The sequence below is a fragment of the Carassius carassius genome, chromosome 26, assembly GCF_963082965.1.
Source record: "Carassius carassius chromosome 26, fCarCar2.1, whole genome shotgun sequence".
Taxonomy (NCBI): Eukaryota; Metazoa; Chordata; class Actinopteri; order Cypriniformes; family Cyprinidae; genus Carassius; species Carassius carassius.
The window spans coordinates 11,230,935-11,254,765 of NC_081780.1; the positions used below are offsets into that span (position 1 = coordinate 11,230,935).

At 38.7% G+C, this 23,831-nt stretch overlaps 1 protein-coding gene and 2 long non-coding RNA genes across 4 annotated transcripts; 1 reads left to right on the plus strand and 2 right to left on the minus strand.

Moving 5' to 3' along the window:
* Positions 1–804: 804 nt before the first annotated feature.
* On the minus strand, positions 805–7,201 carry LOC132106282 (uncharacterized). The gene is made up of 4 exons (XR_009424096.1): positions 7,032–7,201; positions 4,304–4,439; positions 3,261–3,399; positions 805–1,514 (listed from the first exon to the last, which is right to left on the minus strand). It is a non-coding gene; the product is annotated as an uncharacterized LOC132106282 (long non-coding RNA).
* Positions 7,202–14,670: 7,469 nt separating this feature from the next.
* LOC132106283 (uncharacterized) lies at positions 14,671–17,697 on the minus strand. Of its 2 annotated transcripts, XR_009424098.1 has the most exons (4): positions 17,359–17,697; positions 15,304–15,389; positions 15,103–15,203; positions 14,671–14,792 (listed from the first exon to the last, which is right to left on the minus strand). It is a non-coding gene; the product is annotated as an uncharacterized LOC132106283 (long non-coding RNA). The 2 variants fall into 2 exon arrangements; XR_009424097.1 differs by lacking the exon at positions 17,359–17,697 and having other exon boundaries at positions 15,304–15,548.
* A 294-nt stretch (positions 17,698–17,991) lies between these two features.
* Positions 17,992–23,643, plus strand: dnai7 (dynein axonemal intermediate chain 7). Its single transcript, XM_059510476.1, is given in 17 exon segments — positions 17,992–17,997; positions 18,778–18,865; positions 18,941–19,032; positions 19,171–19,275; positions 19,362–19,499; positions 19,627–19,761; positions 19,848–19,942; positions 19,944–20,138; positions 20,229–20,410; positions 21,905–22,011; positions 22,103–22,129; positions 22,132–22,347; positions 22,774–22,929; positions 23,191–23,304; positions 23,381–23,571; positions 23,573–23,606; positions 23,608–23,643. Coding segments are annotated over 17 exon segments (1,917 nt in total).
* The last annotated feature ends 188 nt before the right edge of the window (positions 23,644–23,831 follow it).

The window sequence follows — 23,831 nt, forward strand, 5'->3', positions numbered from 1 at the left end:
CTCACTGTAGTATTGTTGCTGCTGCCATGTTGTGGAGACAAACACTGTTTCATTGTGAAAGTGTAAATACTTTGTTTGGCTTTCCAAAAGAGGACACAACTAGAAATTAGTGGTTAAGTTGTAACACTTTTCCAAAACAGTTCAACCCAAATATTCAGATGTGTGCAAACCATTTTATGGAGGACTGTTTCCTGAACCTGGGAGAGTATATTAGACTACAATGCTGGCTGTTCTGACTCACAGTCTGTAAGTACGTTTACATATGTAAAGGATTTGCCATTGATGATTCAAATGCATGTTTTGAGCAGTTTAGAACCACTGGTTTAAGAAGTGAAGTGACATTCAGCCAAGTATGGTGACCCATACTCAGAATTTGTGCTCTGCATTTAACCCATCCGAAGTGCACACACACAGAGCAGTGAACACACACACACACTGTGAACACACACCCGGAGCAGTGGGCAGCCATTTATGCTGCGGCGCCCGGGGAGCAGTTGGGGGTTCGGTGCCTTGCTCAAGGGCACCTCAGTCGTGGTATTGAGGGCAGTGAGAGAACTGTACATGCACTCCCCCCACCCACAATTCCTGCCGGCCCGGAACTCGAACCCACAACCCTTCGATTGGGAGTCCGATTCTCTAACCACCAGGCCACGACTTCCCCTAGAGTAGTGCTTGTTGTTTGTCGTTTCTCCAATCACAAATACAGACATGGTTTTACGTTTAAGCGGCACGATGCAACGCAACTCGTAAAAAGACAGTAGAAGTCATTATAATCCATAATTATTTATATTAAGGGGCATAACATTTCTGTTACACATTTGAGGCATTCAACCAATAACAACGCACTGGATAGCTGGCTCTCTAATCAGAGCACACCTCGCTTTTCGGATGAACTTTGTAAAAAAACAACACGTTTCAGAAAGCCAGGGCATAGAGGAGATACAATAATGTACAGTATGTGGAGAATTATGTGTTTTTTGAACCTTAAACCACATAAACACATTTCATTACACCAAATACACGAAATAGTGTTCTTTTTAGCAACATCATATGACCCCTTTAAAAAAAAACAAAAAAAAAACAACTACACCATTTCTGATGTATCATTCACATCAGTAGCACATGCAATGTACAAACAGTATGGGATGAATTACATGCCAAAACTTAATCGAGTGTGTTTCATTTTATACTTCATGTAAACTCAGCAGCCTTGCTACTCATCTGTTCTGAATAAGCAATAGCTGCTTTTTACTTTAGTGAATTAATAGTTGGTGTCAGTGAGTGTAAGAAGCTGGGAGGATGTGGAAATGTTGTGTGTTTGGGCTGGGGCCTGTGTCAGTCTCTGGCTTGGTCTCTGTGAGTCAGGCAGGCTGGTGTTGGGGGCATGGAAGAGCTTCTGCAGCGGGGCGCCCAGGCCCTGAAAGAGCTCTTTGTATCCCGTTCTATTTTCACAGGAAACGGCTGTCCTTTTTCATCTCCAATGGGGAATATGTAACTGTGGTCACCTAATCAAACTTAACACAGGGAAAGGGGGATAACGAGAAAGAAAGAGAGAAACCATTAACCCGGCAGCTATAGTTCAGCAAAACACAGACACACAATGGCTTGTTTATGTCCTTCTACAGCTCCTTTTCTCTTTCTTCATTTCCCCAGCTCTTTCATTTGATCCTGCATTTCATAAATCCAACCGCAATGACAAGCTGTTGTTTTAGTGACATGGAAGGTAGGTATGCAGTCTTAATTTAAACATCAGAAAACACTAGGGAGGGTTTTAAAACCTATCCACCCACTCACAAACACACAGACGCCTCTCACGAGCTTAAAGAGAGACTCCCTCTGATACTCCATCAGGGATTAGAGCAGCAGATCCAGACCCTCGGATTAACACTCTGCCAATCCAGAGTGAGAACGCATGTGATATGGAGAAAGAGAAGAATAAAAGTTGGGAAAGAGTAAAACCATTGTGAGCCATGTATTATGGTTGAATATGTCTAGAGCGGTTTTTATACTCAACAGAAGTCACATCAGTGTAAATATATCATGTTTACACAGATGCCAAATTGCAGCATAAATGTATTTGCATGGATTCACAATATAGGAAGCAGTGGATCACATGCAGATGTTGGTGGTTGATTAGCATGTACAGTGGATTGAACATAAGGCCCTTTCTCAAACGCTGCTCTAAGCACTTCACTTTAGTTATGTAATGCCGCATAGTCGCATACTATATTTTTTTGCTGTGGAATCACTTTTACCAACATTTATAAATCTAACTGACACCACATTTTTGAATAATATTGTAATGTTGCATGCATATATATATAATATGTGTGTGTGTGTGTGTGTGTGTGTGTGTGTATGTGTGTATGTGTGTGTGTGTTTGTGTGTTTGTTTGTGTGTGAGACCCTGGACCACAAAACCAGTCATAAGGGTACATTTTTCAAAATTGAGATTTATATATTATCTGGAAGCTGAATAAATAAGGTTTCCATTTATGTATAGTTTGTTAGGACAATAGGACAATATTTGGCCGAGATAACAACTATTTGAAAATCTGGAATTTAAAGTTGCAAAAAAATCTAAATACTGAGAAAATCACCTTTAAAGTTGTCTAAATTAAGTTCTTAGTAATGCAAATTACTAATCAAAAATAAAGTTTTGATATATTTACAGTAGGAAATGTACAAAATATCTTCATGGAACATGATCTTTAATTAATATCCTTATTATATATATATATATATATATATATATATATATATATATATATATATATATATATATATATATATATATATAAATGTATTTTCATTCTTCATGGATTTATTTAAAATAAATCCTAGGAACACTCTCTATTTTTTGTTTTTGCCAATGTTTTCATTGAATGTGAATGAAGATTCACATCCAATGAAATAAAGATTTTATCATTGTTGTTGTTGTTGTTTTTATCAATAAAACCTAATAAATGACATCACTGCTAGTGGAGGCGGGGCCTGGTTCAAGGACGGTGGGGGAAGGACAACAGATTTGCGATATGCCACCGAGAACAATAAAAGAGGGCTGACAACACAAGATGTTCAAAGATGAACAATGAAAATCTACAAAAGGAAGCAAGAAGCTTCAAAAGTCACAAAAAGAAACCCCCTTGACACTCTTGAGTGAGTCCACACTGGATTTCACAAAAATGGCAGATCTAGGTAGGAAGCAACCCTAGAAGCATCATACAGACAGGGTCTGGTGATTGAAGTAAAAAAAAACACCTCTTTCTCCGTCTGTCCTAGCTGTGGCCTCGACCTGTTCCCCTCTGTGTTCACTGTCTATGTGCTTGACAGCTTCACAACTCTCTTCTTTCCCAGATGAATAGGACCCGGAATCCCAGGCTGCGTGAGTCTTGGATTTCTGAAACAGGGTTACACAGGTCATTCTTCAAGCAATTAAGTGCTTTTTTGTCTCATTCATTTTAGAGAAATGCCAATTACGGAAACATACGCTATATATTAGAGTCACATATACTGATTCTTTAGAAACTGCTGACTGAAAAACTTCAGATCAAAATATTGTGGAATTAAAATATACAGTAGGTAATTATTCAATTCAACCTATGAAAGAAAGGATTCATTTTCCTCTACAAGGATTGTGGGTGAAAAAAGTTTAAGATGATGTGATGGATGTGGTGCATGAGAAAATTGAAGAGGGGAGAAGAAAAGAGGTAGGATGGAGGGAGAGGAGGAGCAAGGCAACACAAAGTCCCATGGCTGCCTCGGGGCATTGTGCAAAATTGATGGAGGGGATGAGAGACCTCACACACACACACATAGACATCACAGGGGACTCCAATCTCAGACCTATATCTATGCTTCTACCTCTCTAACCTTCATAGACAACAATGCACCATGAAGAAATCAAGAACTGAATTTTCTTGACAAACTAAGTTTTTTAGTTTTACTTTTGCGTTCATTAAACACGCATATGGCACGTGGCAGAAAGACGCGTGACACCAACAGTTGTTAACACAGGACATTATCTGATCTGAAAATGTCACCATTTGCTTTTGTATGGGGGAAAAACAATGCAATAAAAGTGAACAAAACATTTCTCTTGTGTTCAATGGATGAATAAAAAAAGTCAGTTGGTTTCAAGCAACACAACAACTAAGTTTGGATGAATTATCCCTTTAAAAGTACTGGTGAAGTTGGTTGAGCAGGAAAGTATTGTTGGTTAAGCTAGTCAAAAAGCCTGGAGGAAAAACAAGCATCCAAAACACAGCATATGCTGGTGGTCTTTTCAGCTGGGAAATACATACCTCTGTCACTTTTTTCAGTCTCTCTTTCTATTTTTCTGTCTGATTTATGGTAGACTTGAAACCATGGACTTGATCAAATCACACTCTCTGCTGAGAGTGAGACAGCTTTGGGATTTTTCCCCCCATAATTCTGGGCCTGTGGAACAAAACCAATGGAGAGAGAGAAAAAAACAGACAATTAACATTGTATATAGAATAGCAGCAACTCTGCAAAGAAATGGAAGGCCATGTTTATTCACAGAGTGGGCTCAGAGTGCTGAGCACATGGTGCATTAAAGTCACCAATGCTCTGCTGATTCCATAGCTGAAGATTTCCAAATATCTAAGGTAATTTATATCAGCACAAAAACTACAGGTGCATCTCACTGAATAAGAATGTAGAGGAAAAGTTCATTTATTTCAGTAATTTAACTCAAATTGTGACACTTGTGTATTAAATAAATTCATTGCACACAGACTGAAGTAATTTAAGTCTTTGGTTCTTTTAATTGTGATGATTTTGGCTCACATTTAACAAAAACCCACCAATTCAACAAATTAGAATACTTCATAAGACCAATGAAAAAATATTTTTAGTGAATTGTTGGCCTTCTGGAAAGTATGCGAATTTACTGTACATGTACTCAACACTTGGTAGGGGCTCCCTTTGCTTTAACTACTGCCTCAGTTCGACATGGCATGGAGGTGATCAGTTTGTGGCACTGCTGAGGTGGTATGGAAGCCCAGGTTTCTTTGACAGTGGCCTTCAGCTCATCTGCATTTTTTGGTCTCTTGTTTCTCATTTTCCTCTTGACAATACCCCATAGATTCTCTATGGGGTTCAGGTCTGGCCAGTCAAGCAAACCACCACCATGGTCATTTAACCAACTTTTGGTGCTTTTGGCAGTGTGGGCAGGTGCCAAATCCTGCTGGAAAATGAAATCAGCACATTCAAAAAGCTGGTCAGCAGAAGGAAGCATGAAGTGCTCCAAAATTTCTTGGTAAATGGGTGCAGTGACTTTGGTTTCCAACCAACACCAGCAGATGACATTGCACCCCAAATCATCCCAGACTGTGTAAACTTAATACTGGACTTCAAGCTACTTTTGCTATGAGCTTCTCCACCCTTCCTTCAGACTCTAGGACCTTGGTTTCCAAATGAAATACAAAACTTGCTCTCATCTGAAAAGAAGACTTTGGACCGCTGGGCAATAGTCCAGTTCTTCTTCTCCTTAGACCAGGTAAGACGCCTCTGACATTGTCTGTGGTTCAGCAAATTCCTTGACACGTCTGTGTGTGGTGGCTTTTGATGCCTTGACCCCAGCCTCGGTCCATTCCTTGTGAAGTTCACTCATATTCTTGAATCGATTTTGCTTGACAATCCTCATACGGCTGCGGTTCTCTCAGTTGGTTGTGCATCTTTTTATTCCAAACCTTTCCTTCCACTCAACTTTCTGCTAACACGCTTGAATACAGCACTCTGTGAACAGCCAGCTTCTTTGGCAACGAATGTTTGTGGCTTACCCTCCTTGTGAAGGGTGTCAATGATTGTCTTCAGATCAGCAGTCTTCCCCATGATTGTGTAGCATAGTGAACCAAACTGAGAGACCATTTTGAAGGCTCAGGAAACCTTTGCAGGTGTTTTGAGTTGATAAGCTGATTGGCATGTCACCTTATTTTAATTTGTTGAGATCATGAATTGGTGGGTTTTTGTTAAATGTGAGACAAAATCATCACAATTAAAAGAACCAAAGACTTAAACTACTTCAGTCTTTGTGCATTGAATTTATGTAATATACGAGTTCCACAATTTGAGTTGAATTACTGAAATAAATTAACTTTTCCACGATATTCTAATTTATTGAGATGAACCTGAATATAATGGGAGTTTCATGGAATGGGTTTTCATAGCCGGGCAGCCCGAGAGGATGAGTGTGGATGGAGGGGTGTTAAGCACGCTGTTCATGTTCTGTGAAGTGCCGAATCATACTTCTCTGTTTGTCTTATGGACAAGTTTGGTGTTGGGGGGGGGGGGACCAGTTCCTTACATCCAGTGTTGTAAATGCAAAGGAGGGAACAACTCCATATTATTGTCCATGTATTTAAAATGCAATGTCATTAAATGGTCAGATGTCCCAGTACATACATTTATTTACTCACCAAATGCATTTTTATGCACTTTGCAAGCATTAACTCTAAACCCTGGTAGCTGTAAATCAAATTGTTATCAGATGAACAGCACTGAAAATCTAGAGTGAAATTACTGACTGCACTCTCTCTGACTGGCTAGGCAATAAATTGCCGTAATGTAAAACTGACCTTCTTATTCTCTCATTTCCCTCCAAAAACAAATATGTCTGAATGGTTCACTACAACAGACAATGTACATTTGTTCAACTGCAGCTACACTCTTTCAAATCTAATTTTAGAGTGTGAATATGTTGTGTCAGTACAGCTGTAGTGCTTAGCTTTAGCAATTAGCACTAGCGAGCAGTATGGTTATTAGCTCTTCATCACAGAGAATGAGATCTTGCTTCTGTGCTGGCATGTCCTGGCGCGCAATAATGCCCGCTGGTTAAAATGCCCCATGGCTCCTTGACTGACATAGCGATGTTTGCTGGATGGTTGAGCTGGCACAGAGATGGCCAATCTGAGTCACGCAAAAGAGAGACCGACACACACGTCTGCCGCTTATACACCCACCTGCAGCAAAAGTGGCCGCGCCAAAGCCCTGAAGAGGCTTACTCACCAGTGAGACTCCTCTCTCATTCGTTCAGCCAGATCCCAGCAGAGGCACCCCTTTCTCTCCTCTGCTCCTGAACCGTATCAGGCCCCCGATGCTCAGACAAGGCCCCTGTTGATGGAGGTGATTGGGAAGATGGTGAAACCGCTTGACTCTCAAGAAGGGCCAGGGATGCAGAGCTGCAACCAAGTCATCTGTTAGCAATCGAGCAACGGGGCCTGATATTAAAATGTCATGCGGGTCACAGACTGAGGTCTCTACACCCCATAAGGAGCCCTACCGTTTCAAGACACTACTTTCCAGCTGCAAAAATGCATCAGGAGTGTATAGGAAAATCTCTATACAGTACGTTTAAGAGAAAAGCCTTTTGTAATGACGTAAATGTAATTATGGTACCAGTGGGTGGCTTGAGTGGTTTAGAAAACCCAAGGAACAAGTTGCGATGGTGAATTTTTATGTTTGTAAACACTTCCAAAGTAGCCAAGCAGCACTGACGGATGCTTTCAGACCAATTTCTGATCTGCAATCCAAAAAACATTCAAGGTTTTTGTGTATGGATGGAGGAAAAGAGTGAAAAGGGTGGGGAAAAAATCCTTAAATGTGAAAGAAGACGTTAAGTTGCTGTCCCTGACAAGAGTTTATAGAAAATGAGTGAGGCGTGATTCTTTTCCTACATTACCGCAAGGCTGTGTTAAGCTTTTGAGTCTAAAAAAATAGGCTAAAACTTCAGTAAAGGCAGATAATATGGGAGAAGAGCGGATAAGCACAGATCTAATGTCACAACAACGTGGCACAAAAATGCGTCAAGGGCCCAAAGCCGCTCTTCATCAAACCCTGTTATTTAAACATTTAACGCAACAGTGGAGGGGAGAGGCAGGAGATGATGATGATTTGCGATTTAATGATTCCATCACTGTATTAGGGGATTAAGATGTCCGTGGAAATAGATTAGTTCTACATCCATTTTCACTCTGACTGGCAGAGACCCAAAAAGCTCAGAGATGGAAATATGAAGAATGAGGCGTGCTGTGACAGATGGAGCACAAGTGACCTGAAGAGCACCAGTAAGAGTACTACCGCCACCTGCTGGTGGTGACAGAAACATATCCCCTAAAGTGACTGGCTTACAGGAGCTGCTCAAAATAAAAATAGAATTCTGTCACTATTTATTCACCCTCATTAGCTTTCAAAACCCGTTATTTTTCTGTGGAACCCAAAAACGCAGAATTTATGAAGATTCTTCACATAGACTTTATAGTGAACATGTCTGTGAAGCTTAAAAGTCAATGAGTTTAAGTTAAAAACAAGACGAGTCAATAAATCATTCGAGTCAGTATATAATAAAACAGAATGATTGGGTTCACATATGGAACGGAATGACTCAATGTGAGTTCAACTCACTAGCTGAATGATCCAGTCACAGTGGTTCTTGAGTTAACAGCTCACTGGAAGTGAAGATTATCTGATACATCAAATTTCAGTTTGTTTCTCACACATAGCTATAGTCAGGAGTCTTGGAAAATTCCACCATATTTTTCAACGTGGAAGCAACCTGTTTCCTGTAAGTGTGCAAAACTTCGTGTGCAAAGATTCATTAGCTACTATTCAGTAGGTAAACTAGAAGAATAAAATGGTAAAACTGTGCATAAACCAGTGTGTTTATGATTACATTACATTCAAATAATATGATAATAAATGCAACATCAAAGAGCATTATGGTCTGTTTTAGTTTAAGCTTAGCACTTCAAATGTTAAAAATATCCTCTTACATTGAAATACTTGAGGATACTTTTATGATGTTTATTGTCTTTTTTTTTTGGCCTGGTAAATTGTCTGAAGAAGAAGGTCATCTGGATTAGGAACAACATAAGGGTGGGTAAATGTCCAGACCATCATCTGATGGCACAATAAATACATGGACATTCACATGCTCTTGCACTGCCGAATAATCAAAATGAGGGCACCAAGTCTTGAGGAAGTGAGGGAACTATTATTAAATGATCAAATCTTCAGTAATGACTCAATCTTCTCGAAGCCATCAACTTTAGCGATCTCAAGTCATTTCACTTTGGCTTATGCAAGGTTTAATTACAAGAGCGTGACCCTCCTTCTGCTGCTCCTGATAACATCAGCGCTGTGCGGGAATGGTCACAGGGCTCAAGAGTCAATTAGTCGAGAGAACAAAGGAGACTTAGAAGGATGAGAAAAAGACAAATAGAAGACGAATCCTGCAAAGGAAATAAACAGCAACTTGGGCAAATTAAGAGGTGGTGGGGGGGGGGGAGAAAAAAACACAAAAGTGGCAGCAAGTTCATTAATTAGAATTTCAAATCGGACAAACTTAAGATGACAGCAGCGCGCTTGTCAAATCAGATCATGGCCTAGCAGAGTGGAGAACCTCCCGGTGCTTGGAGCCAAAAGCAGGAACAGCTCATCGCAAACAGCTTCCTGGGGACTGTGTGTGTAGATGCACGTATGAGCGTAAGTGTGTGCGATTACTGCAGCGTGTAAGCCATCTTCATCGCCTCTGATTACTGCGGCCCGCCTTTTTCCCGCCTGTCCGCCCAGAGATGTCACTCTCCCACTAAATGAGAAGTGACAATTAAAACATTCTCTTAAGGCGCTCCAAATCAAGACTTGCTGGCAAGGCTGGCTGAGTGCCATTCACCACAGGGCTGGAGCTAGTGAGGTCAGAGGCCACAGAAACTGTCTGATCTGCCCCCCGGGCATGGAATGAGGGGTTAAAGTGATGATGGCTGTCCTCAGGCCCAGCACCAGTGGGTAAGACACAGTAACACATGCTCATAGGGAACTGGAGGGTCAAGGAAAAAAGTGGGCTGAAAATGTGTCTCTAAGGGAAATGAGGGGGAATATTAAGGACTAGATTGACTGTGTGCTACATTAGTTGCTGTGGGGTAAATGAAGAAAGAGTGAGAAAGCAAGAAAGATGATTTTTAAGGTTTAGCTGAGTCAAGCCAATTTCACCAAGCAAATCTTCAATCAGTCAAAAGGGTTGGGGATCAAGAACCTTTAAAAAAGAAATACTGGAAACAAATAGCATTGGTTTCATTAATTGCTCTTGACCATGCCTGTGGATGACACACTGTACTAAAATGTACTTACAATGTTTTCTGTATTACTATTCAGCAGCCCAGAAAAACAACTAAATCTACTCCTAAACTAATTACTCTTATGAGCAGCTCATTTTAGTGAAACAAACAGCTACGATTTAAACCTGTATAGTTACTAGACTGATTGTTCTTATCAGTGCTGCTATTTTTAAATAAAAATACTGTTTAAAAAAATAATAATAATAATTGTGCTAATTGAAATACAGCTGAAATAATAAAAAAAAATATATATAATTATTACATGGCAAGTATAAACTTAAGAAACAAAATATAATGGATGCCTTGGCAACTAACTAAAATTAGTACTTAACTAAAGTTTAAGTACTAAAATTACTACAACTAAAACTGGAAAAGAGACTAAATAGAAATATATATTTTAAGAAAAGCATATACAATTTCTAAAGCTGAAAATATAAAAAATAAAAGCTTGATATTAATGAATATCACAGCATACAGGCCTAAATAAATCTAAAAATACACTGGTGCATATGATAATGTTTAAATATATACCACTAGCGAAACTGATCATTTGTTTTATAAAAAAAAAAAAAAATATTGAAATGTTACCATATATTTAAACTATTAGTATTGTTTAATTAAGGTTAACCTTCTTCTTCTCTCTCTCTAGTTACCACCTCTAAAAGACTGTAAAAAGTCATTAAAACATCAGTGTAAACATACCTTTTGCAAGAATTGTTTTTAAATGTAATATCAAAATTAAATAGCATCAACTGAATTTCATTTATTTTCTCCAAATATATTATAAGAATCAATAATGGAATCACTAGAAAACTGGACTGACACCAAATTAATTTAAAACATCTTCTGGGAGCACTTTTCTGCACGTCCACTTCTGCTTTAGCATTTAAGCACTGCATTTTAGAAATGTGGTATGGAATAGCTATTTATACTGTGTTGTGCTTTGGACAAACTGTTTCTGCTATAATTTTTGTCACATATAAGTCAATTCTCATAAAAGCATCTGAATGAATAAATGTAAATATACAGTACATTTCCTGGCAAAAACACACCACTGCTTACAGATAAAGAGAGCTTGAGAAAGGGATATGAATTTGACTGTGTGTGGGGCACAGTAGAGAAAAAGTGGTTGTTTGGGCAGTATACCAGGTCAGTCAGCAGACAGCTGCAGCACTGAGAGAGATGAAGCCGAACTAGCCTGGCCTCAGTGAGGGCACAAAGATCCAGACCCCCACCCAACAGAGACCAAAGTTTCGGAGCACAGCCAATGAAGGATCCATTTCAGATTTATCCAAACTCTTTAAAGTAGAACAGAGGTCATCAACTGGACAGGATGAGAACAAAGGGGCAACAAGTCTAGGCCTATCGCTGTTGCACCTTTACAGAGAAATGCAGTTATTATTATTAAATTACAGTTATTCTAGAGACAAGCACAATATCTGTATTACAGAGACTCCTGAAAGTATTTTGACATTGTAAAAAAAAAAAAAAAAACATGAATGTCTGAATGTCATAGAATGAAATATCAAACCAAGAGGGATCTGCAATCTGCCAATGGATTTTTTTTTAATTTTTTCTCTGAAACAACTTTTGAGCTAGCTGATTTTCTGGTGTCAAGGCAGATGTAAGCCTAAAAAAATTATATCTATTTTTTATATAATTTAAAACCTTAGGAACTGTGTTTGAGCTTCATTTCTTACATCTTATTATATTATGCACAGACGTACATTTTTTTAAATGTCCAAATAGATTTCAAGGCCACTGTGGATAGAGACAACAAACATTCTGACGTCCGATGCCCGAAAGGAGTGAGCAACACAACAAAACAAGTTTCTGGATGCTTTCCATGTTACATTGTTTAAGCCGAGATTTACAGGAACGTTTAGACGGCGAGTGCCCGCTGGCTTGGCGCTGTCAAGCGTTTGCAGCTTTAATCTGATCTATTATGCTGATGAGTTTGACTCGTTTCCAGAGCCTTCAGTGGCTTCACACTCACACAGCGAGCTGGCAGCCGACTCCATCACCTGCGCTGGTGAGCACACCGACACTTTGTCACTCAGTCACACCTGATCTGAGTCCAAAAGCGGGTTGTTCACACCAATTCTAGTTCACGTTCTCTCCTCAAGGATGCCAGATTACTCCTTTGTCTGTGAAAATTTAAGTAAGAGAAGGTGTGCTTCTCTTCCTTCCTGGGATCCTATGCGTGTATGTGTGTGCGTGTGTTTGGAAGAGAGGCATGAATGAATTAATGATGTCTAAAGTAAGTAGGGCATGTTATAATGATGAATGTGTGTAAAGTGTGTTCATAGGACAGCGGAGCAGGAAGTAAGTGTGAGCGAGTGGAGCTCAGCTTCAGCCCTGCAGCTTCTAAACTCTAAGAGACACTCTCCAACAAACCCTCTCATATATCATCACACAATGCACAGTCCCAGCACTCCTCTCCCTCATTTCTATGTGCTCTCGCTCCCCCTTCAGCATACATGCAAATTTTCTACAAGATGCTAAAGCATAACCAAACTTAAATGAATTGTTCAATCACAAATTACATCATACAATCACCCAACATGTCATTCCAAGCCTGTATGACTTTTTTTACTTTCCCTGGAATGGGGAAAGAAAAGTTTAGCAGATCATCCCAGGTGTCCAAAAATGCATAAAGGATTTGCATGGCTTCGGAGAACTTAATGCACATGTTGCATGGATCCCTTATGGTGCTATGTGTCAATAATGTGTCAACCTTTATTGTATGGAAAACAGCATCTGTGACCTTCTGCTTAAAAAAAACATTTAAGTTCCATAGAAGATAGTCACATGGGCTTGGAACGACATGACAATTTTCACAAAAATGTATGTGAACTGAGGTTTCATTCTAAATGCAGAATATAATGTATATAATGTATAATCAGACATTTTTGCAATATTCTGGTATAGCTGAAAGGAATACTCAAAACATACATTGATATAAACGCTACCATATACATGCATACACGTATATAATACATATATTATATATAATATTAGAAATGTATATTTTTAATGTTCATTTTAACTGTATATTTATCAAAGAATCTTAACCACTGAAAAAATATTGCTGTATAATATATATATAATATAACTGTTTTCATCATTGATAATGATAAAGTTTCTTAAACACCCAATCAGCATTTTAGAATGATTTCTAAAGGATCATGTGACACTGAAAATTGGAATAAAGTTTTTTCAAATTGGAATATTTCACAGTATTATGTTTTTTGATCAAATAAACACAGCTTTGGTGAGAATAAAAGACTCCTTTCAAAAACGTTAATAAATCAAATTCCATTCATTTGAACCCAAGATGATAGAAAGGAGAAAGGTGAGGGTTAGAATGTCATAGAAGCTGAGGATAAGGTATCTCAGAGGTCACCAGAAACCTTGCAATCTGCTCTTCTTGACTGCAAAAGGACAAACTATCCAAAGGCAAATCTGCAAACTAAACTATAGGGGGAAAAAAAGCTCAAAAACAAAACATCCCCCCGTCCACGACAGCCATGAAGACAAATCCAATTATTTGTGTCTCATGTTGCAAATTTGTTCTAATGGATGGAATAGGAAAATAAATAAGTGCCTGCAAAAGGAAACAAAGGGAAGCGATTTCTAATTAACATGAAAGAGAGATGAAGAGACGTGTTAGTAAACCCATCTTTCATCCTTCTCCACTCTTCATAGTCGGCGCATTTGTTTGTGCCGAATGTTGTCTTTTAGAGGGAAGCGTGTTTCCGTTTCGCCGGCAAATTAAATGTCAACAGATTTATAACATCAGCTCCAATCTCATTTCTTCTGGAGCGTTTTGTCGATTTTATTGTTCATTAAGAGTTTTTTTTTTTGCTTTCTTTGCATTGCTTGCGCTCAAGCGGCTTTTTTTGTCACATCTTGGCTTTGAAGATCACAAAAGCTCGGGACAATAATTAGGTTTAGTGTAATTACGAACTGAGCATAATGAAAGAGTTGAAGGGAAATGTCTGGCCCTATCTGCTCACTGCCTCTCTCCAGATAACCATTAATCCCACATTAGCCCTGCACTGTCACTCTAAACAACGGCTTTGAGAAAGATGGAATGATCAGATGACCCCGACCAGGTCACTCACAAATGCTGAATGTGATATCAAAGATGTGGGGAGAGGTCGGATCGCTCCAGCTGCTGTGTAAAACACTGAAGTTTAGATGCTGTCAACAAGCCGCCTGCACTTAACCCTAAACAACCGTAGTAATGAGAAAGGAAAAAGTCATCTATCCATGCTAAAAGTCGGTAGTGATGCAAATAAAAGCTTCTGTAGTAATTATCTGACTCCAGCTAAAAAAAAAACTATAAAGCAGAAGGCTGGCCTCACACAAGCCTAAACCAGCAATATCTGGTTTGCTGTCGTTCAACTCAAGCCAAGTTGAAGAAAACGCATGGTGAACAGTGTTTTTTTTTTTCTTTCTCATTTTGACAAGAAAACACCTTTTCGATTAGCTTTATAAATACCCCAGTAACTTCCCTGATTTAGGGGCTTTTATACTCTTCATGCTGTGTGTCAATGAGCATGTGACAACTCCTGTTCTGCACCTGAATAACTGCAAGCTCCTTTGGCAGTCTGTAGACAAGAGCTGTTTCTTCTGTGTAGTGTAGATCATACTACAGAGCAAAAAAATATGTTTGGTAGTTAATTTGCTCAAACATATTAGACAACTGAATATTATTATAAAGTCTTAAATACACTGACAGACAGACAAACAGATGATAGATAGCTAGATAGAGAGATATGACACAACATCATATTTACAAAACAATGTCAATGATCCAAACAAATGTAATGATGTTATTGCCTGTCTATGTAACACGTGGCTGCGTTTGTCATGACAATGTCACGCTCCTGTTTCAGTGTCTGGATAGACATGTGGTGTGTAAAAGCACACAGATGAAACTCCAGATGGCGAGGACAGACCTGTGCAGCGCAATGCAGGGAAGAACAGCCTGGGTGTGTGGACAGGTTCCCAAAAGGCTGGATGTGTGGCTTCTGCCAGCCTTCCTCAAGACGAGCGAGGACTGTCCCACACATGTGAAGTGCAAATTACCTTTGATCAGCAGATTATTTTAGGATAATTAAATCACACTTATAAACATCGCCCCTCAAAGGTTTACTCACTTTGCAATGGGGTAGTGGCTGGAATGATAAGCAACAATTTAGGGAAACTGGTGCAGTTTTGCAGAACAGATCACCTCGAGCTGTCCCTGAAAAAAAAAAAAAAAAAGAGGATTCAGTTCAATGTTATGTTGACAAATAGACACTCCTATAACTCTGAAAACCTCATTATGACTAGAACGTGTCATGCTTTTTGTAAACAACCTTACCATAACCAGTTATAACTGTCTAGTGTGATGGGACAGTATGAGAAACAGAAATATTATGAGTAAAGTAGCTAAATTTGAATACTAAGTCAAAGTCAAAGTCACCTTTATTTATATAGCGCTTTAAACAAAATACATTGCGTCAAAACAACTGAACAACATTCATTAGGAAAACAGTGTCAATAATGCAAAATGATAGTTAAAGGCAGTTCATCATTGGATTCAGTTATGTCATCTCTGTTCAGTTAAATAGTGTCTGTGCATTTATTTGCAATCAAGTCAACGATATCACTGTAGATGAAGTGTCCCCAACTAAGCAAGCCAGAGGCGACAGCGGCAAGGAACCGAAACTCCATCGGTGACAGAATGGAGAAAAAAACCTTGGGAGGAACCAGGCTCAGTTGGGGGGCCAGTTCTCCTCTGACCAGATGAAACCAGTAGTTCAATTCCAGGCTGCAGCAAAGTCAGATTGTGCAGAAGAATCATCTGTTTCCTGTGGTCTTGTCCTGGTGCTCCTCTGAGACAAGGTCATTACAGGGGATCTGTTTCTGGGGCTCTAGTTGTCCTGGTCTCCGCTGTCTTTCAGGGATGTAGAGGTCCTTTCTAGGTGCTGATCCACCATCTGGTCTGGATACGTACTGGATCCGGGTGACTGCAGTGACCCTCTGATCTGGACACAGACTGGATCTGGTGGCCACGGTGACCTCGGAACAAGAGAGAAACAGACAAATATTAGCTTAGATGCCATTCTTCTAATGTTGTAGCAAGTACTTACAGTAGGGTGTTATGGGAAGTGTTTCCGGTTCTGGTTTACCTAATTAATGCAGCCTAAAAATCATTTAACGGATTTGGATATTAAAAGCATATTAGTATGTTATGTGTATGCCAGGTTAAAGAGATGGGTATTTAATCTAGATTTAAACTGCAAAAGTGTGTCAGCCTCCCGAACAATGTTAGGTAGGTTATTCCAGAGTTTAGGCGCCAAATAGGAAAAGGATCTGCCGCCTGCAGTTGATTTTGATATTCTAGGTATTATCAAATTGCCTGAGTTTTGAGAACGTAGCGGACGTAGAGGATTATAATGTAAAAGGAGCTCATTCAAATACTGAGGTGCTAAACCATTCAGGGCTTTATAAGTAATAAGCAATATTTTAAAATCTATATAATGTTTGATAGGGAGCCAGTGCAATGTTGACAGGACCGGGCTAATATGGTCATACTTCCTGGTTCTAGTAAGAACTCTTGCTGCTGCATTTTGGACTAGCTGTAGTTTATTTACTAAGCGTGCAGAACAACCACCCAATAAAGCATTACAATAATCTAACCTTGAGGTCATAAATGCATGGATTAACATTTCTGCATTTGACATTGAGAGCATAGGCCGTAATTTAGATATATTTTTGAGATGGAAAAATGCAGTTTTACAAATGCTAGAAACGTGGCTTTCTAAGGAAAGATTGCGATCAAATAGCACACCTAGGTTCCTAACTGATGACGAAGAATTGACAGAGCAACCATCAAGTCTTAGACAGTGTTCTTGGTTATTACAAGCGGAGTTTTTAGGTCCTATAATTAACACCTGTTTTTTTTTTTTTTTTCAGAATTTAGCAGTAAGAAATTACTCGTCATCCAGTTTTTTATATCGACTGTGCAATCCATTAGTTTTTCAAATTGGTGTGTTTCACCGGGCCGCGAAGAAATATAGAGCTGAGTATCATCAGCATAACAGTGAAAGCTAACACCACGTTTCGTTAAATACTACACTATATAACGCATTTCAAATTGATTTCGGTTTACAATTGGCAGTTGGAATATGCTAACTGTTAGTTAACTATAAAGTTAACTGACTCACCTCGGAATACATTATTTTTAGTTTACTTAATCATAAACCCAAACAGTTTAGCGTGAATTGCAATGTGGTGAAGATGAAAACACACTGCGTACTGAAAAAACGAAGACGACTTCGCGCCATCTTGTGTAAGTAGACAATATTGCTGCAACCGTCAAAACGTTATTAAGCGTGACCAGGACATGGCAATATTGAACCTTTTATGCAAGTTTATTTCTTAGAAAATCAACAAAACTTCTCTGGACTATTGTATCAAGCAGCGGAGTAAACTTTTATTGTTTGTTTGGCATTTCTTCACCACATTTTCTTCTGGGGACATAAGTAATACCTGATTACCGTGCTCCGCTTAGAGCTGAGTGATTGTTTTCCATCTCGCGTGCGTCGTCGCCATAGTGACAGGAGGACGCGCGCCTGCTGCCTGAGAGCTCGTAAATATTGTGAGCCAAGTTTTAACAATGTATTAAAGAAAAATATTAGTGATAGTACGAACAAATCTGCATATATGTATGTATGCAATAAGTCGTTCTTCGTGTGACTTCTGGCTTCATATTTAATGAAACGGAAGCAGCAAAAGCGAAAGTCCTGAGTCAAAATGTTGTTTAAAAACTTAACGTTACCATCCTGGTTTTGTTAGCGATGTTTGTCTGATTTATTATTGACGTTTTCTGTAAAGTTTTCCCCTTTTTTTTTTTTTTTTTTTTTTTAAAAATACAAAATACAAATTTTTATTTGTATGTATTCTTTAACAGCCACTAAAGGACGGAAAGGTATGTTGTTTGACGGGAGCATGTTTGCAAACAGTTCAACTTAAAATGACCTTTAATTGTATTTAAATTATAAATGTTTGTCGATCAACCTAAATTTAAAAAAATAAAATCCCAATTTTAAAATAAAGATTTTAGCGCATTTCTTCACTTATATATATATATATATATATATATATATATATATATATATATATATATATATATATATATATATAACAATATATACACACACACACACACTTGTTTTTGTGGAAAGTGGGGACATCGCATATTAGGCGTAATGGTTTTTATACTGTACAAACTGTATGTTCTATGGCCCTTCACCAACCCTATACACCTAACCCTCACAGGAAACTTTGTGCATTTATACTTTCTCAGAAAAAAATTCATTCTGTATGGTTTGTAAGACATGGGTTATGTTCTTATAAGTCACCCTCTCCTTGTAATACCTGTGTCATACCCATGTCATTATACAGAGTTGTGTCCTGATATGTCACAAAAACAAGAGCACACGCACAAACACACACACACACATTCTTTGTAGAACATTTATAGAACAACTTAAAACTTTTAATCAAGATTTTTAAAAAATTATTAAAAGAAAAATAATCCTCCTCAGTTTCCACACTATAAATAATAAGCATTTTGAATCCAGTCTGCAAAAAACAAAGGAGGAAACATCAGCAAGGCTGAGAGGGAGAGACTGCAAAGAGAGTCAGACGAACAAAGACATAGAGAGGAAGGTACATCTGCAATATTTATTCAATTAAATCAGTTTTTAATCGATAATAAATCTGTACAGTGTTTCTGTCCTGTAGAAGAAGCTTGTGTCATCGCTGAGCATGAGGAGAATGAACGGCTGGAGAGGGAGCGAATAGAACAAGAAAAACAATAGCAACTCGAGTTGAAGGTCTTTTATTTGAACATTCATAGTTGTGTTGCAGAGATTTCCCTGCAGGATTTAGTGCATATGAAGCTGTCTGTACTGATGGATTGCTTGTGACAAGTTTAAATGTGATGATTGATTGACACCTGTCAAAATCCACAGGACTGAGAGTGCAGAGAGGATGAGCTGAATGAACTGCGGCACATTCTAGATGAGAATCACTCTGCAGTCACTGCGTGGGAATCTGAATGCAGACACAAAGCTAAGGTACAAGACTCATGAAACTCTATTCAGATGCCTCAGGCTGATACTGGGGTTATGTTAAGTGCTGATTTGGTTTCTGGTCTTTATAGTGGGAGTGTTACATGCGTTGTGGCGGCAGCTCAGATCCATCAGTGCAGCCAGAAATCAACTCCTTCATCAGTTTGTGGAGAGAAGACTCAGAAACTCAAATCCATCAGGTCTTGGGGAACTGTGCTCTGGCTCTTCAGGTGAGACCAATACTCTGGATCTGTTGTTTTAATAGTTTATTCAATTCAGTTATTGATGATGAAGATGCTTACAGTATATAGTTGTCGTTCTTGGTGTGAATGGACCTTAACTATTTCTCTTGGACAGTTGAGAAATGAATTGCACTTTCTCTTGAACGAGGGTGCTGAGCCCAGTGTTGCTCAGCTGTATCGAGAAACACTCCTGTGTCTACAGAGTCTTATCCACTGCAAACTCAACCAGGCCACTGAGGAGCTTTTGAAGGCAAGAGCTACAGTATGCTGAGATCATCCTATGAAGCTCACTTCTGTTTGAACACATATCAGATGTTTGTTTTGCTTTCCATTCAGTCCGCAAGTTCTCATTCTGACATTGAGACCGGCAACATGCAGACTGTAGTCCAGGATGAAAATATCACTCTGTGTCTGTGGGCGAACCTCAACATGGATCCTTCATACACGATATGATCACCTGACCCATCACAGCGAGCGAGAACAGCTCCAGAGAAGGAGATCCATGATGGAGGCCATTCTCACTCCACCAATTGAGAGCATTGCAGTGGTGCAGGATGAGAAGATGGAGGAAAAGGGGGATGAGGGAGAAAGCTCAAAGCCAGTGGATGAAGACGGTCGCCGGTCGGATCAGACAGCAGAAAGAGGATGAGGGAGGCTTTGATTATGTCTATTTATTTGGTTTTCTAGTGTGTTCTGTGGCTGTTGATATCAGCGTGTGTCCATGTGTCAGAGTGCTGTGAGTGTGATCTCAGCTAAGGAGGGGAAGAAGCGCTCTTCAGTCAAGTTGTTAGAGGAAGGAGAAAGTCAGATGGAGGAAATCAAAGCAGCATTAGAAGCTGATTTGGACTTTTCGTATTTCACTTCCTGATTTTCCCAATTTATTTCTTCTTTTTCCTTACATTAAACCAAATGAGATGAGGTTGAATTTGTGGGTCTTGTCCACCCAATCAGAATTAGACAAAGCAGTGATTAAAAACCAATATGAAGCGGACTGTATTTGGAGAAGTTTAAAATATTGGAGACTGCACCAGCAATTATAAGATAACAAAAAATGTCAGCATTTTCTTTGAATTAACTGAATTTACGCAGAGCTTCAGTCTGTTGCAGAAAAGCAGACACTGACAATGAGCGAAAACAACAGGCAGAAATATTTGCGTGCTATCATGGCGAGTTTGTGAGTTATGGGGGCTCTAACATGAATATGTATTATAACCTACCATTGAAATTAATGTTCTAAAAAACCCACTCATTCAATAAAGTGCATTCATCGCATGTTCTGGGCAAGAACATAATATAAGCATCTAAAATGCATGTAGGCTATACAGTTCAGTTGAAAGCTCTCTTTTTACTTATTTTTAATGCTGAATGTAAGAATGAAAACAAGTAAACATCACTGAAATAAGAGCTTATGTGATGAAAGATGCGTTCGTTACCATAACAACAGTCACCACGATTGTAATAAAGTAGCATTCCCCTTCTATGATGCAAACAACCAACAAAATGTAGCAATGCAAACTTTTCAACTTTTTTTGAAAAATTTCATATATGAAAATTAATTGTAAATTTGGTTACCGGTTTTGGAGAATTTGAAGTTTCCCCATTCAAAGAGATAGGAGTTGCACTTGCATGCCCAAGAGTCGTTTCAAAGAGGGCTGCCAAGTGACATGACTGATTTGAATTAACTCTGGTATTTTAATCTGCTGCCACGATTTAAAAAAATCAATACACCACTGAAGGATCACAGCACTTTACATTATGCTCCTGAACTGTGGTAAATTTACTTTAGCATATAGCCTCTCACGGTTAATTGCTTTAATTAGACTTTCAATTCAAAACCAATAACCGCACACATCTGACTATAAAAACTGAGATCTGTATTAATATAAACATAGCTGCTATGTTTGCTTGGCATAATGTAGGCATCACAATATAATATAATGCATCATATGAAAGTATGCAAGAGACATTTAAATTTTAAAATCTGCTAAAGATTAATATTTTTTTTAGTACAACTTACATTTCAATTAGCTGCAAAGGCAATATTTATTTATTTATTTTTCTAAGATTTTAATCAATATTTATATTTTATATCAGCTTTATTTTAAATAATGAAAACAATTTTTGTAGTTTTGGGTAATCGTATCAACACCGCCCAATATTGAATAAATAAAAAAAATATAAAGATACATCTAAAAAAAATGTAATATCGTAAAAAAGTATATATATATATATATATATATATATATGTGTGTGTGTGTGTGTGTGTGAAAGTTTCACTTTTTGAAAGAATTTCCAAAAATTAACTTCTTCACGATATTCAAATTTTTTGAGATGCACCTGCAAGTGTTATATTATACATCAATGAACCTGTGATTGACAGTGCTGACCTACATATATAGTGGACCTGCAGCAGTTCACACCCCTGGGCGGAGTCTTCTACTTTGATGTGCTCCATCTACCACCTCAGTCTAACGTAGTGAAGGGCTGGAAAATGAGAGAGGCACATCACTGGATGTAATCTAGGAAGGTCTGCAAGAGATCAAAGAGAATAATATCCATTAATTGTCATTTACTATTGTGCCTCATCATAGCTGTTAGAAACCGATCTCCAGGTCTTCCCCGGCCCTATCCCACAGAGCAGTCTCGCGCTCAGAGCTCTACATCAGTGAGGCTGGATGAACACAGTAGCACTGTTGCCTCATTGTCTGTAGGGGTCACTGTAGATCTGCCTGACTCAATATTGTTTCTGGAGGATACACATGAGGCACGTTGGGATCCTATCGGTGAACAATTCCCAACACACATATGTAGCATCAGACTGTGTAGTGTATATACAGTTAGCATCACTGTCAAGGCAATAGAGGCCCTATCCAAAAATACACGTATCTGAAAAATCGTTTAAATATCTACTTTAAAACATTAATAAGCAACAAATTAGGAGTTTGAGGCCAACATCTCAGTTAATGGGTTGTTAATAGCGAGAATTGGACCTTAAAATAAAGTGTGACCAAAAAGTTGATATATAACTGACTAGATGCACTCAAATTATTGCATGCTTGAACTGCATATATATATATATATATATATATATATATATATATATATATATATATATATATATTTATTTTATTTTTTCTAAATGAATTAATGGATCCAAAAAAGCATCCAAATAAGCCCAACAGTATGCCACCAATTCAAGGCCAGGCTGTTTTCCATACATGTCGAAATCACCAGTACTGATCGATAGCTTTTTGTTTCTTAGGGTAAGCAATGTATGCTGCACATGGACAAAACAAAGAACCTAGATCACCTAGGAAAGTGGATGAGCCCCTCAGATCTGCAGAAGGCCATGCAGAGAACTGGAGTCAATATATTTGTGAACGAGTATTCAGACAAGTATGTCCACATCAACCCAAAGGTAACCAAGGGGCTGAATTGCCTTACACTCAAAAACATTTTCTGTATTGGCATTAAATGGTTCCATGAACTTTTAACATGAAGTACTGGTCCGTAAACGGTCTATTGCACAGAAGGTTCTTCATAGTGGAAAAAGGTTGATGTGGAACCTTCCTCTTGGACCCTTATTTCAGAGTGTAGTTCTCTCATTAATTCCTTTTTAAATAGACCAGTTATACAAACCCATGATGTAACTTTTTATTCATGTTCTTTCCACTTCTAGGACCCATTAATAGAGCACACAGTGTATGAACAAATGGCTCTAAAGTCCTCAGCCATGGCTTTTTCATGGAGCCCCTAGAACACACAATGCGGATAAGAACATCTTGTTCTTCAGGTCTGACTGACTGAAGCACTACTGAACTACTCTATACACAGCAGTACCTTTGACCTTTATCTTTTTGACTCTGTAGGCCTGTGATCAGTTGGAGGCCGGGCCTGTGGCTGAAGAGACATGGTCTCTTTACCTGCTGGGTGCTCAGAGGAACCAGCATCTGAAGATGGAGCATGACGATAGCTTCTCTCCTGAGCTGGCCAAGGGCAGCGAGTTCCACTCCACCTTTCTGCGCATGCTCAAACAGGACATGAGCACCAAGGCAGAGTCCGTCTCACTATATCTGCACAGACACTGTACAGAGGGCTCCTGTGTGCAACACGTGTCCTTACATATTCCTAAAAGAGGAGAAAGCATACGCATCCAGAAAGACTACATGCATACACACTAATATCTCAAGTATTTGATACCCGTTTTGAACAGTCACTGCTACATCTTGATGCTGAGATGTAATAACACCCTGTAAAATTCATTATAAGCAGTGGGACCCAAATAATACTTTTGAATAATTATTTATAAGATAAGCAATA